Here is a 13777-nt window from a genome sequence, read left to right as displayed (position 1 = left end):
AGGTTTTTGGCTTCTCCCACAAAGGTGTCTTTGAAGGCCTTCCATTCTTCATTAACGCTGGTTACTTCACACTTCGGCAAACTCTGTTGAATCCTTAGTTTGTATTCTTCCTTTATTTGGACTTCTTGCAACTTCCAAGTTTTAATCCTTGGTTTTTTCGTAATAAGTTTCTGCGTTTCATTTGTCTTATGTTTGAAGTCTACTACCAACAATCTGTGGTCACTGTCCATGCTTTCACTAGGGATGACCTTTACATCTGTGATGTACCTGCCACCATCTTTATTTGTGATTACGTAGTCAATCAATGTTCTATACTGGCCATCCCAACTGTACCTTGTTATTCTGTGACTGTCTCTTTTTTTGAAGAATGTATTTTTGATTATAAGATCATTTCTTCTGCACAGATCTAATAGTTGTTTTCCTTCTGGGTTCCTTTGTCCAAATCCATGTGGACCAATGATGTTCTCGTACCCAAGTCTGTCTACCCCAACTTGCGCATTTAGATCTCCAATAATAATAACATTTTCCTCATTAACTGTATCTTCCAGGTCTTGCCGAAATTTCTCTTTGTCTTCCTCACTGCAGCCTGTCTGTGGGGCATACACTTGTATGATGGTGTACTTAGTGTTCTCCAGTTTCATGGACATTTTAATGATTCTATCACTTTTGCAGATAACTTCAGCTGTAGCATCAGTCCTTTCGTTAATTAAGAATCCAACACCATTTTTCGCTACCTTCTCCTGTCCACTCCAGTATAATTTATAACCTCCACGAAGTGTCTTACTTCCAATCCCTTTCCATTTGGTCTCACTTAATCCCAATATTGATATTTTTCTTCTATCCATCATGTCTAGGAGTTCTTCTAACTTTCCAGTTAATGATAGAATGTTCATAGTTCCAATTCGGTATTTGGGTCTCTTTTTTATTTGGGGTTTCCTTTCAGAACATTGTATATCATCAGCCTTACGGTCATCATACTTTACAATTGTCTGAGAGGACGTGTCAGTCCGGTCTATAATATTCTTTCCGAGGCTCTTTTTCTTATTGAAAGCAACTATACTCAATACTCTCCTGCTGACTTGCTAGGCCTAACGCATAAGAGGATTTTCTTTCAGGGTTTACTCCCTTAGCCTTTGAGGATGCCTTCCTCGTCCTACAAGGCAGTAGGTTCCATCTGTACACCCCAGAAGGATGGGTTGCCTCTTCCGCCATCTCCGCCGTACCGAAGTCCATCTTCTCCGCCGTAGATGCCGTTGAGGTCTTCACCCTTAACCCAGGGCAAGGGCCCTCCATATTTATGACCCCTGGAGAGAGGGTGTCCCAGTATTTTAAAACCCCCAGGAATTGGGCTACCTGTTGGTCCGCGGGTTGTATTGGTTATTTCAACCAGCCCTACATACTGTAGGGGCCCCCTATCCGCCACCTGGGGACGCGCTCTGTAGGGGTCAGGTTCCCCTGGTTACTTATTGGAAGTTAACCCCACCCACAAGGAGTAAGGTTATTTGCAGAGCTACCATGTTCATAAATTTATCTATTCTGAGCAGCTTACAAAACTGTGAAATTCTGGCCATTATTGTGCCTCCTTTTCGTCTTGGCAACTATTAGCAACCATCCTTCAGTGGCACCTAGGCTACCTATGACAGCTGATGGTGGAACTGTTGAACATATTTACGCATTGAGAATCTTTGTATATTTTTTGTGTTTGAAACTGACTCTATTTATAATACCACTTCCTTTGCATTTGCCCAGTTCCATCTCTGATGAGATACATTGTGCAGAATGTACTTTGTTACCTGGTATGGGCTAAATCAATTTTGCCACGGTCATTTTTCTGTCTCCGTCTCATGTTTGGTTTGGATGATATGAAAATGATTTGAGATATGTGTATTAATAGTAACACCATTCGTTATGTACCCAGTCCGTGTGATAAATGGTGTGAAATAGGTTGCTCATAGGGCCGGTTAATGAATGTATTTCAGTGGGGTTGGGAGATTGTATGTAAGAGCAAGTGAGGAAAGCAACAGGAAACTGCCTCATGCCTCATTTCCATGGCATGCCTTTTCAGTGACACCTAAGTTACCTATGACAGCTGATGGTGAAAATGTTGAGGATCCACCCAGCCTTTGGGCTGAGGACTCAACTTATATACTTCCTTTGCATGCAATCATATGTATTTTAGTTTTTTATCAACTTTTAATGTGAATTGAATGAATATGCTTAATAATAGTGAAATTCATATAAGAAATTTGGAACCAATATTTAAAATAAAATAATCTTTACTTTTCAGATAAATTTTTTCAAAGACCATACAAAGCTAATTATTTCCCTTGAGAAACTTGGGTACCTGGTCACCTTTATTAACAGTAAGCGGCAAAGTTGTTCCTACTGGGTCCATCAGATCGCCCAAGTTGGTTGTGAGAACAATATTTTAGAACGCTTACATTTTGCTGCTGCTGTTCTGCGTGAGTTTGCAGAATTGGATGGTGTCAAAGTATGAACATTTGGAGTGCTTGATTCATCAAAAGCTACTTGCTGTGATCTCCCTCCTACCCAAGAGGAGGGCATAAACAAATATTAAAGAAATGTTTTACAATGCAGGATTTAAGAAGTTCCATATATAAGCTGCAGATTAGTTTTCCAAAGTTCTTTTATTTTTTACCCCATTGTTTCAGATGTGCAGCTTTCTTTATTCATGGTGCTTGAGTTTTTCATGTCGGTGTGAGAAAAGAATTCTTCCAAGTGAATTTTATATTTACTCAGGCAAAAGGTTTGGTACAGTTACGAGATTTCAGTCATAAATAAGAAGACATGTTTAATGAAATGTCTGGTAAATATGACATTGAATTGTAGAAAATAAATTCAATAGAATTATTTTATTTTAGTATATGCTGTGAGAAAAGATACAAGACACCTCGGACATATTCAGTTACATTTTATGTCCCTTATATTTCCCATGTCGTAATTGGAAAATACTTCTGGACACTGTCATCACTCTGTTTGGTCACAAGATAAAATCATGTTCTTGATTATTAAGAAAATTCACTTACTGAGCGTAATTGTAAAGAATGATTCAGTTATCTGGTTTCTGGAGAATCATTTTATGTCTGACCTTTTTGGCTCTATTTGGCATTGAGGTGTATCTAAATTGTTTCGAGTTTTATTGTTTTGATTTATTGTTGTTGAAGTTTCATGGAAATTGATCCCATGCAGAAACGTTTAACCCTAGGAGCAGCAAGATTGATCCTCTTTGATTTGTTATTTTTACCTGTAGCCTCTGTTTTTTGATATATGAATATTATTGTGACTTAATCATTGAAAGGATGTTTTCTCATTTTGATTGTGCTTTATGTGTGGCAGATTATATTAATAAGTATTTTGTTGTAATTTTATGACGCACACTAATGCCCAAGTTCACTAGCACTGAAATCCTGGTCTGTAAAGATTTGTAATTGCTTTGTGAACCTTTCATTGGTACCCAGTGTCAGTATGATCAGTTTCACCATTTGGTAGCAAGATTATTGTGTTAGGTGTATATTGCTCCATAAGCTACAAATATTTTTATAGAATTTTCCTATGTTTTTTCCCTATGAGGATTTTAATTTGAATGATAAACAAAACTAATTAGTGTATGAATGTAAGATATTGTTATTGCTTCTTCTCCTAGGGTTAAATGTATTTTACAAGGAATGTAACTGAAGGAAAGCCAAGTCTGTATTATCTTCCCATCTCTAGAGAACTGAGAAAGTTGCATGTCACTAATCACAGAAATGCTGGGAGCTCATCTCACTCAGTATGTCTTTCATTATGGAAATTTGAAATAATTATTTATGATTATGTGTTTGTACTGTTTTTTAGCATAGTGTATGTGATAAGAGAGAGATTTGTGTATTTTATTGTTGTTTGTTTGTTTCTCAATTATCTTTGAGGTAATTAACACTGCCATACAAAGTGAATCTCTCCAAAGTTATTTTTTATTATTGGAGGGATTACATAATAGAAATTTGCAACTGCAAAATAAGACTTGCTTATTGAGTTTTTTGTTAGATAATAGTGTGATATTTTCTTGTTATGTAACAGTTTCTCTCTCTCTCTCAGTACTGATATGTTTCAGGGATAGATATAGAGTAACATATCAGTTTCTGTGAACTATATTTGCCTTAACCCTATGGTGGTTGCATGAGTGACAGCATCGTGTTGTCATACAATCATGATATTTTTGTCTTCATGTTTTAGAAATGAATGATTATGTATATGTACTGAAATGGAAAGAAATACAATGAATATTGCATGTAATTTGAATTATCGTCATTTATAATATGCTGTACTTCTACACCGAAAACAAATTCTAGCATGAATGACATTCGTAATATCACATTTTAACAAGTATGTGAGCAGTTATTCATAATAAATATCATGGGAAATAGGACACACCATTTTATTGCAGCAGCTGCAAAATCTTCTAGTCATTTTTTATAGATACTTTCCTTACAGGCACTTTTTTTTTTAATATCTTGGAACAATTCCATCTTTAGAATATATGCTTACCATTCAAGTTCCTTAGGGACTTCTAATACTGGGAATTGTTTTTAATTTGAGGTGTCATCAATTCCTTGTTGAATACTTTGATGAACATATTTTTAAGATACTTCCTTTAACTCCTTTTATGGATATTTAAGCCTTCTCAAAACATTGCCGGCAAATATTTCAACCCATTCCAGGTTAATTTAAATCATAAAAAGACATTCAGCAAGGAATTGTATGCTAGACATTTGGTTGTGTCCTGTTCATCTCCAAAGAACTGAAGTAAGCTATTTCTAAAAAATAATAATAAGATAAAAGAACTGCATGGGTTTCAATACTCTCTATTTAAGATTTATCAGAAAGTATGAAACCCACATTCCCACCGCTAATGTGTAAGACCCTCTACAGCTTGTCATCCATATGGCCACTGCAGGGTTAAAGAGGAGCTGTGATAAACCTGTAATTTTCTTTGTTTGTAGGATTTTTACTGATGTTTGTGAGTTAAATTAATGTTTCTGTGAGCTTTGATTGAATACTGTAATTTATTTTGGTTTGGTAAGATTTACCTGATCATGTTGTATTCCATTTGTCTTCCCGTTGTTTGGGCGTACTTTAATAGTATGTCCCAGTGCAAAAGAATTCTGTATTATTTTCCCATGTAGGGAAGATATTTAAATAAATATTTTCAGACTGTGAGGTTTTGATTCGTAGAGTTTGTTTTCAGATTAATTGATGATTTTGAATTGTATTCTTAATTTGTTTTTTGTTTGTAGAATTTTAAATTATATTATGCTTCTTTGTTTCATTTTCATTGAAATATTATGAAAAATCTATATGAAAATAAAGTCTTCAAAAGTATGAGAGTTAAAAGTTATGTCTAATTTGATGCTCCATCATTCTTCATTAAATTAGGTCATAGTAGATTATATGTTTATCTTGGAAATTGCAACTTGGAAATTCTGTGAAATTGATGTGATTTTGACTGTCCCATGTGCCCACTTACGTCATTGAAGCTACAGTACAAGCACTGGGCAAGTTGGCCACATGGTTTGGGTCACGTAGCAGTGAGCTTGCATTTGGGAGATGATGGGTTCAAACCTCACTGTCAGTACCCAGAAGACTGTTTTCTGTAGTTTTTTATTTCACACCATGCAAATGCTGGAGCTGTACTTTAATTAAGGCCATGGTCGCTTCCATCCCAATCCTAGCCCTTTTCTATCCCTTCGTTGTGATAAGACCCCGACTAAGTCTGTGCGGCATAAGACAAATAGCAAAAAAGAAGAAGCGGCTTTGTGCCTGATTGTTTTCTATCCACAATGGTGTGGACCGACCTGTCCTTTCTGTAGCACCTGGTATAGCATCTACACTAAATAATAATAATAATAATAATATGAATTAGAATTATAAAAACATGAAAAAAAGGCAATGACCGTGAAAACTTAATAATAATAATAATAATAATAATAATAATAATAATAATAACAACAAATAAATAGGGAAAATAGGAAAATATCAATGTTGCGGCGATTTCACATCTAAGCTTGGGAAAATGAGACGGTTAACTTATCAAAAACGCAAAATCAAACCATACGCAAGGTAAACATAACTTACAGGCCTAACAACGACAACTACGGGTAGGATTGTGGAACGTGAAAGGAGCCCTATTGAGGTCCACGGGAAAGTATGACGTTATGGTGAAGAAAAGGTTCACAACAATCTCCCTCAGACTAATAATTATTAATAAAATGAAAGATACAATTTCAAATGAAACAAAACAAATAAATGGCTGCGTAGCTGATACTTAACACACTAAAACAAAGGTATTTAAATAGACATACAAAACAAACCGGCAAACTAATCAAGCTCTTTGGACACGAAACGAACTTTGACGTAGAAGTTCACATTTAACTTAAGTCACAGAATTAAAGGAGGCATCCTCGAAAGAATCAACAATTAATTAATGTGATGTACAATACGCTATTCAAGAAAGTGTGTTACATTTACTTTTAGTAACAAAATATAGAGCACCGGGCGAGTTGGCCGTGCACGTAGAGGCGCGCGGCTGTGAGCTTGCATCCGGGAGATAGTAGGTTCGAATCCCACTATCGGCAGCCCTGAAGATGGTTTTCCGTGGTTTCCCATTTTCACACCAGGCAAATGCTGGGGCTGTACCTTAATTAAGGCCACGGCCGCTTCCTTCCAACTCCTAGGCCTTTCCTATCCCATCGTCGCCATAAGACCTATCTGTGTCGGTGCGACGTAAAGCCCTTAGCAAAAAAAAAAAAAAATAAAAAAAAATATAGAGCCAAAAAAAGGTTTGCCTCCGAAAACAACACGTTGTGGACTAGCTTAACAGCCGTCGTATTGATGCTCAATTTTGGGTAAATGTGGAAATCTAGAAGAAACTCCGGCACACAAAATGAAATTCTACATAATCACGAAAGTTAAGTCCAAATCACAAGAATGAGTTTAAATTAATTATAATGCAATAAATTAGCGCTTACCGTGAGAGACCGGGGACCCAAGGCGGGACAGACGCAAGATGCGACTGCCCGCTGCAGTGATCCGAATTCAAAGATGCGGACAAAATCACTCGCACACGTGAGGAGCAAACCACAGGAAATCGTGCGATTACAAATAACCAATAACAACACTCCAGATTGCCACATTCACCAGTGAGAAAGATTGTTATTCCGATCAATCCCAACTCATCCGATTTTCGCAGGGGAAGTTCAAGAGAGTTGGATTTACGAAACACAGCAATTTCACAATCGAAATTTTGCACGTGCCGCACAGTTTGCCTCAAAAATAAAGACCCTTTTAAATTTTTCAAACACATTTCAAAATTACAATTCTTGATGTACAGAATATAAAATGATAATACAATTTAGTTCAGTAATTCTTCTTCTTCATTCAATAATTTAAAAAAATAACTTTCAATATGTTCTTCAAATTAACATTTTCCAACACACAAATTCTTCAGTGTTTTTTTTCTTGAGGCTTCTTGAAATTAATTTAAATGATACATGACCCTTTTCCAAATTCAATAAAGCACAACTACATGAAATTTAAATACAAAGATCACTTCAAAATTAATTCTTGTCGAAACTTCAATAATATAATTTTATGAAACACCATAATTTCCAGTTTGCCGTCCCACCACAGGTGACACCTACCAGCAAATACTGAATTGGAGAAGTGATAATAGATGAGGAGCCCATTGGCTTAGGTTCATGAGATTGTAAGATGAGATGCCCAGCTGATTACAAGTACCTCCAAACCTAAACTTGGACATTCCATCAATAAGTCATAACTTACCAATTGCATAACTAGGTTATTTCATATAAAATCCAGCAAATATAGACACACACTACACCATACCCTCTCCAGTATGGAATATATTTTCTTGGACATAAATTTCAGTAATTTAACAGCATAACAAAAATATTAATTCACTAATATCATTAGACCCCCCAAACATAATTTGAGGAATTTTAATTTTTATGATTTTTAAATGAATTTTGACACAGAAGTTGTATGGACCTTAATATAAACACCAACGTAAATACGGGAGATATTTCAGTATTCCAAAATATTTATGCAGCTAAACCCTTTTGCCCATTCACTGTAAGAAAAGAATTGGCATGTGACATTGCTTCCACAATGATGAATTAATGACACACAGTTAATCTCATAAATACTAAAAATGTTAAAATGTGAGCTCTTATCAAATAGGTGAAAAAAATTAAATTAGTGTGCCCTAGTTTATTTTTTGCAATATCTTTGAATGCTGATGTAACGATTTTGCACATATCTTACACTCTTATTTCATCAGTCTTGAAATGTAGACATTTCTTATTTACTAATTGCATAATTGAATGCACAAACTTCCACTGTCATCCACCATTGCCATAAACTGAAGAGCTGCTATTCCACAAAGAACATGATTAACGGCAATATGGTATCTGCCTTCTGTTTGTGGGCACGAAAATGTACCATGTACATTGACTATCACAATTGGTGACATTGTCCAAAGTAATCAGAGTGGCCTTTCATCAAAGGTAATTAGAACTCTAATGCAACCATACCTGGATAGAAATCGCTTACTGTTTATGGATAACTGGTATTCAAGCCCAGATTTGTTCTCTTTGCTGTACGATAGAAGTACTGGAGCATGTGGAACACTAAATTCCGGAAGAAAAAATGTACCCTGTCTTCCAAAAAAATGAAAAAAGGGGAAGTCATAGCTCGGCATAAGAATAAAATGCTAGTAGTAAGATAGTGTGATAAAAGGTCAGTGACAATGTTGTCTACTGTTGACACAAGCGAAATGACTACTGTCAACATCAAGTCATTTGAAAATAAGCTAAAGCCAAAATCTCTAACAAATTATAATGCAAATATGGGACCAATAGACAAATGTGATATGATGGTCTCATTCAATGATTCAACAACAACAACTATAAAGTGGTCAACAAAAGTTTATTGTTTCATTTGCTAGACATTTGTGTTTTGAACGCTTTTTTAATGTAAAAAGAATATGAAAAGAAATCTAACCTGACTGTAAAATTGCACATAATGGATTTCAGACTAAACCTAATTCGACAACAGCTTAGAAAACACTTTACTGCTAAAAATAACGGAAGGAATGTTGCACGCCCGATTGGAGGTGGGATACAAGATCCGTTACGCCTCAAAGGTCGCCATTTTATGAGGCTACTCCCACAAAGTGAATCAAAGAAGCTTAAACTTCTCAGGCAATGCTACGTGTGCAAACACACTACCCGATCAGGACAGAAGAGGAAAGAAATGAGCTACGAGTGTTCTACTTGTGAGATCACTCTCTGCATGTATCCTTGCTTTGAACAGTATCATACATTTAAAAGGTTTTGAAATGACAGTGTTTTCTCAATCCAAAATGTGTTTTCATGTCTCTCAAAGTCTCTCAAAGTTGGAATAAATAAGTGGTTGTTTACCGGTCAAATGCGTACACGGATGCGGCCGTCATTATTGCATGGCATATGCCAGGGTCAGCCAACTGCGTGTACGTGTGATGTCAGGTAACACGTCACACACACTGCTCGAGCAGCGATACGAGGTACTTAGTACTGTAACTGAGAAGTGAAGGCTAGAGGGGCGAGGGGAATCACAACGTCATTTCTAGTACAATGCGGTTATGTGTAGTACATATTTCTCTCCACATAATTTATTGTAATGTAACTTTGTTGTGAATTAACCTAAAATTTATAAAGCTACTTTATTTCTACATACACAAACTAAACTAGCTTTTTCCGGTGAATCTTCGGAATTGATATTGAACACAAGATTGCTGTGTTTTACAATATCACCCATTGTAAAAAATAGTGCTAATAGTGACAAACAGCACAGTTTTACAACAAAAATAGTACAGAGAGTAATCTGTAAACTCAAAACATACGTTTTATCTCATGATATCGATACTCAGTTGCCACTCATGGGTTTCCTTGCTTTTTGTAGTCTTGTTTCGTTTACTAGTTTTGCAATATTTGGAGTTAATGTTTGAGGAAACACTATGTTTAAGAGCACACTTCAAATCGTGATCTGACAACTGGCTTCAATGTTTTGGTTTTGTTGATTTAAAATAGAAAAGTTTCGTTCACAGGCATATGTGGAGCCGAAAATACTCAACATTCTCGCTGCAAACCTACGCAATCGGGGAAACCTTTTTCTAAATATTATGAGCCCAACTACTCCAGCATTTTCAACAACACTTACAGTGAACTTGAAAATGTCGCTGCCTTTCGTGGTATTCTTCATAGGCACTAAATCCAGTATTTCCTCCCAAATTGTAAAGTTTTTGTCAACCCCTCGTATGAAAACGGCTAACTGGGCCATGTCAGAAATATCTGTGCCCTCGTCAATTGCTAAGGAGGATGCCCGGAAGCTTTTTGTCAGTTCTAATAATTGTAGGTGGACTTCATCAGATAGGTCTTGAATTTTTGTCGACACTGTGTGCGCGGACAAGCTGGTAGCTTCGAACTCTTGAATGATATTTAGACAAAACTCCTCACCTGCCAGAATTAAACATTCCTTTACGAACTCACCACCACTGAACGGTTTTTAAGTTTCTTTGCAATTAAATATGAAATTTTATAACTCAGTCGAACTGCTGACTCAGACTCACTGATCGAATGTTCGACATAGTTATTTAATTTACCTTTTAGTTCTGTAATTACACGTACCCTTTCCTCGCCTTGATACTGATCATAATCTGCAACATGATACAAACTGTAGTGGTGTTGTAAATTATATATTTTTACAAACTGTAGCTCTTTTCTACAAACTAAACATTTAGCTGTAGCAATCCTATCATTTTCAACAAATAAATATAGATCTTCCCATAAAGATAAAAAGATCGGAGGCGTAGATAGCTTCTCGCACCGTGATGTGCCCGGTTCGTCCATACTTACGTACTGTACCACTAATACTATACGGCTGAGGGTACTGATAGGTATGTCAAAATCATAAAAAAACCTTTTTTCGGAATTTGATCCTAGATTTTTTTAATTTTTTTTTTTTTTTTTTTTTTTTTTTGCTAGGGGCTTTACGTCGCACCGACACAGATAGGTCTTATGGCGACGATGGAATAGGAAAAGCCTAGGAGTTGGAAGGAAGCGGCCGTGGCCTTAATTAAGGTACAGCCCCAGCATTTGCCTGGTGTGAAAATGGGAAACCACGGAAAACCATCTTCAGGGCTGCCGATAGTGGGATTCGAACCTACTATCTCCCGGATGCAAGCTCACAGCCGCGCGCCTCTACGTGCACGGCCAACTCGCCCGGTGATCCTAGATTTAACAATTTGGAATGTCTGGCAACTTATATTCAACTTTTAACCACGCCATTTTCAGGTGTTGCAAATAACGTTTATCTGGACCTACAGTTAGAGTTATTAGATTTACAGTGTGATAGAGAACTAAGAGATAAATTTTTAAATAAGAAGGATTTGTGTGGCTTTTTGTGAAAAGTGTCTATAAAAGCCGTAGCCATCAGCATGTATGGCACTTCACGTGTTTACTACAAAGCAAGGCTGTCTCTTCCAGTCTACGACAGCGGCTCCCCACCTTCTGCGCTCTTACGTCACATGGTCTCCCCGACGTTACACGGTCTCTCTTACATCACACGCCAGGCTGTTGGCCAACCCTGGCATATGCTGTGCACACTTGTCAAAAGGTTAATTTCCGATAGGTTGCAGCGATATAACTAGCTTTCAAAATGGCGTCTGTAACGGAGGTGTGTACCAAACAGAGAGCAGTTATTGAGTTCCTTTTGGCGGAAAACCAGGGCATCACAGATATTCATAGGCACTTGCAGAATGTCTACAGAGACCTGGCAGTGGACTAAAGCGCAGTGAGCCTTCTCCACGACAATGCAGAACCTCACACAAGTCTACACACCTTACAGAGGCTAGGAAAAAAAAAAAAAACATAAGGAATCTGCCACCTGGGCGACTGCCCTAAATGCAGATCAGTAGTGATTGATTGATTGATTGATTGATTGATTGAGCGAGCGAGCGAGCTCACAAAACTTCTGTGGACTGTTCTTCCTAATCCACCCTACAGCCCAGATCTTGCGCCTTCTGACTTCCATCTGTTTGGCCCATTTCACTTTCAAAGTCGCTAAGCTCCCTTGCTCCATTCACTGTGCCGATATCTTGTAGCACTGATAACATTGTGCACTCCGCGGAAAGCACTACAGGGATGATGGGGAAGTTATCGATGCCGCACGATGTTGGCTCCGACATCGACCAGTCGAGTGGTACCACGCAGGCATACAGGCCCTCACATTAAAATAGCGTAATGCCATAACATTGAATGGAGATTATGTTGAAAGATAGGCAGTGGCGTATACTGAGGGCTACCAAGGCTATCAGTGAAGCCCAAGCCTCAAATGAAAACGATGGAAATCTAAATCTAATTATAATGTAAGCATCTGACACATTCTTCCATTTACAAAACTTGAAAGCATTGAGAAAGAACGTCGCTCGTATTTCTGAGAGCAAGGCATCGGAGGCTAACATCGCAGCCCAGGCCCTCGGCCCACACCCCTCGACCCGCCGCGCAAGGCTTGCTGGCGAATGTCGGAATGGTGCGGGGAACGAGGGGATCCTAACCTTGAGCCGGGCTAGGCTTCGGTCCGTCAAATCGCCGCCACTAACGAGAGAGAGCGGTGGAAAGAGAAGGCCCAAAGACTCGAAGTTCTCCGGAAGTGTCCGAATGCCATATGTTACGCAAACACGATATGTGAACCGCTTAGTCTGATTGTGATGGTTCAGTCAGCTTTGCTTCAAACACTAGTGCTGTGCCACGTTCTGGGAGCCATCTGGTGGCGAATGAAAGTACCATTTCCACTTCTATTATAACGTTCCGAAATTCAAAGTGTCATTGTGTAAGAAGCCTTTCTCGTGGACAGTCTAGATTTCTTCTGAGGACGCAGAGCACAGTTTTCTGCGAAACGTTAAGAATTTCACATTATTTTCTTGACACGGCATAAGCCCAAAAACCTATACTTCCAATCATGTTGCTAGCTGCACAGTTCATGGCTTTGTGGAACTCACAGGTGATGGTTTCACATAATGTTATGCAATATTTGCCATTGTTTTTTATGTGGTGTGGTGTTCCCATTTCCGCTTAACATTCACATCACCGACAGTCGATTTGGGCAACTTGAGAAGGATGGAAATGGCCCTGACTGATTGCTTACTGATGTGGCAACCAACAACCATTTCACTTTCAAAGTCATTAAACTCCCGTACTCCATTCACTGTGCCGATATCTTGTAGCACTGATCAACATTGTGTCCTCATCTGCCTTGTTTAGCAGCAGCAGAAGACATAGCAACATCTAGGCTCTAGTTTACTTGTACAGAAGAGTATCCCGATACTTTTGATCAGATAGTATACTTGAAACATCAAGAACTTTGGTCAATTTTGTGATTACAGCATCCTTTTACTTAGGATAACTTAACATGTGCCATAGTTTGGTTTTCCTTTTTGTCACCTCTTTTTGGTTTGGTCAGTTAACATCGCAAGATTATAACAGATTAATTTATTCTTTCCACTTACAGCATTGGCATCTTCATCTGAGGAATTATTATCAGATTCAATTGGAGTGTCACAGCTATATGCAGGTACCTCTATTAACAATTTAGTTTGTATACGATTGTTAATCTTCTTGTAACTGTACAAGTGTATGATCCCCACTTTTTAGGTTAGATAATT

General features: G+C 37.7%; 1 protein-coding gene across 1 annotated transcript in view; it reads left to right on the top strand.

Moving 5' to 3' along the window:
* Positions 1-5379, top strand: part of LOC136864128 (serine/threonine-protein kinase PLK1) — a 390167-nt gene extending 384788 nt beyond the window's left edge. Inside the window, exon 11 of the mRNA XM_067140737.2 lies at positions 2288-5379. Coding sequence (XP_066996838.2) covers positions 2288-2497 — 210 coding nt within the window. The 3' untranslated portion in view covers positions 2498-5379. The remainder of the gene's footprint in view (positions 1-2287) is intronic.
* Positions 5380-13777: the final 8398 nt, after the last annotated feature.

The sequence above is a fragment of the Anabrus simplex genome, chromosome 2, assembly GCF_040414725.1.
Source record: "Anabrus simplex isolate iqAnaSimp1 chromosome 2, ASM4041472v1, whole genome shotgun sequence".
Lineage (NCBI taxonomy): Eukaryota > Metazoa > Arthropoda > Insecta > Orthoptera > Tettigoniidae > Anabrus > Anabrus simplex.
Note: the sequence above shows the minus strand (reverse complement) of the source record. Positions and strands in the feature narration are given on the sequence as shown.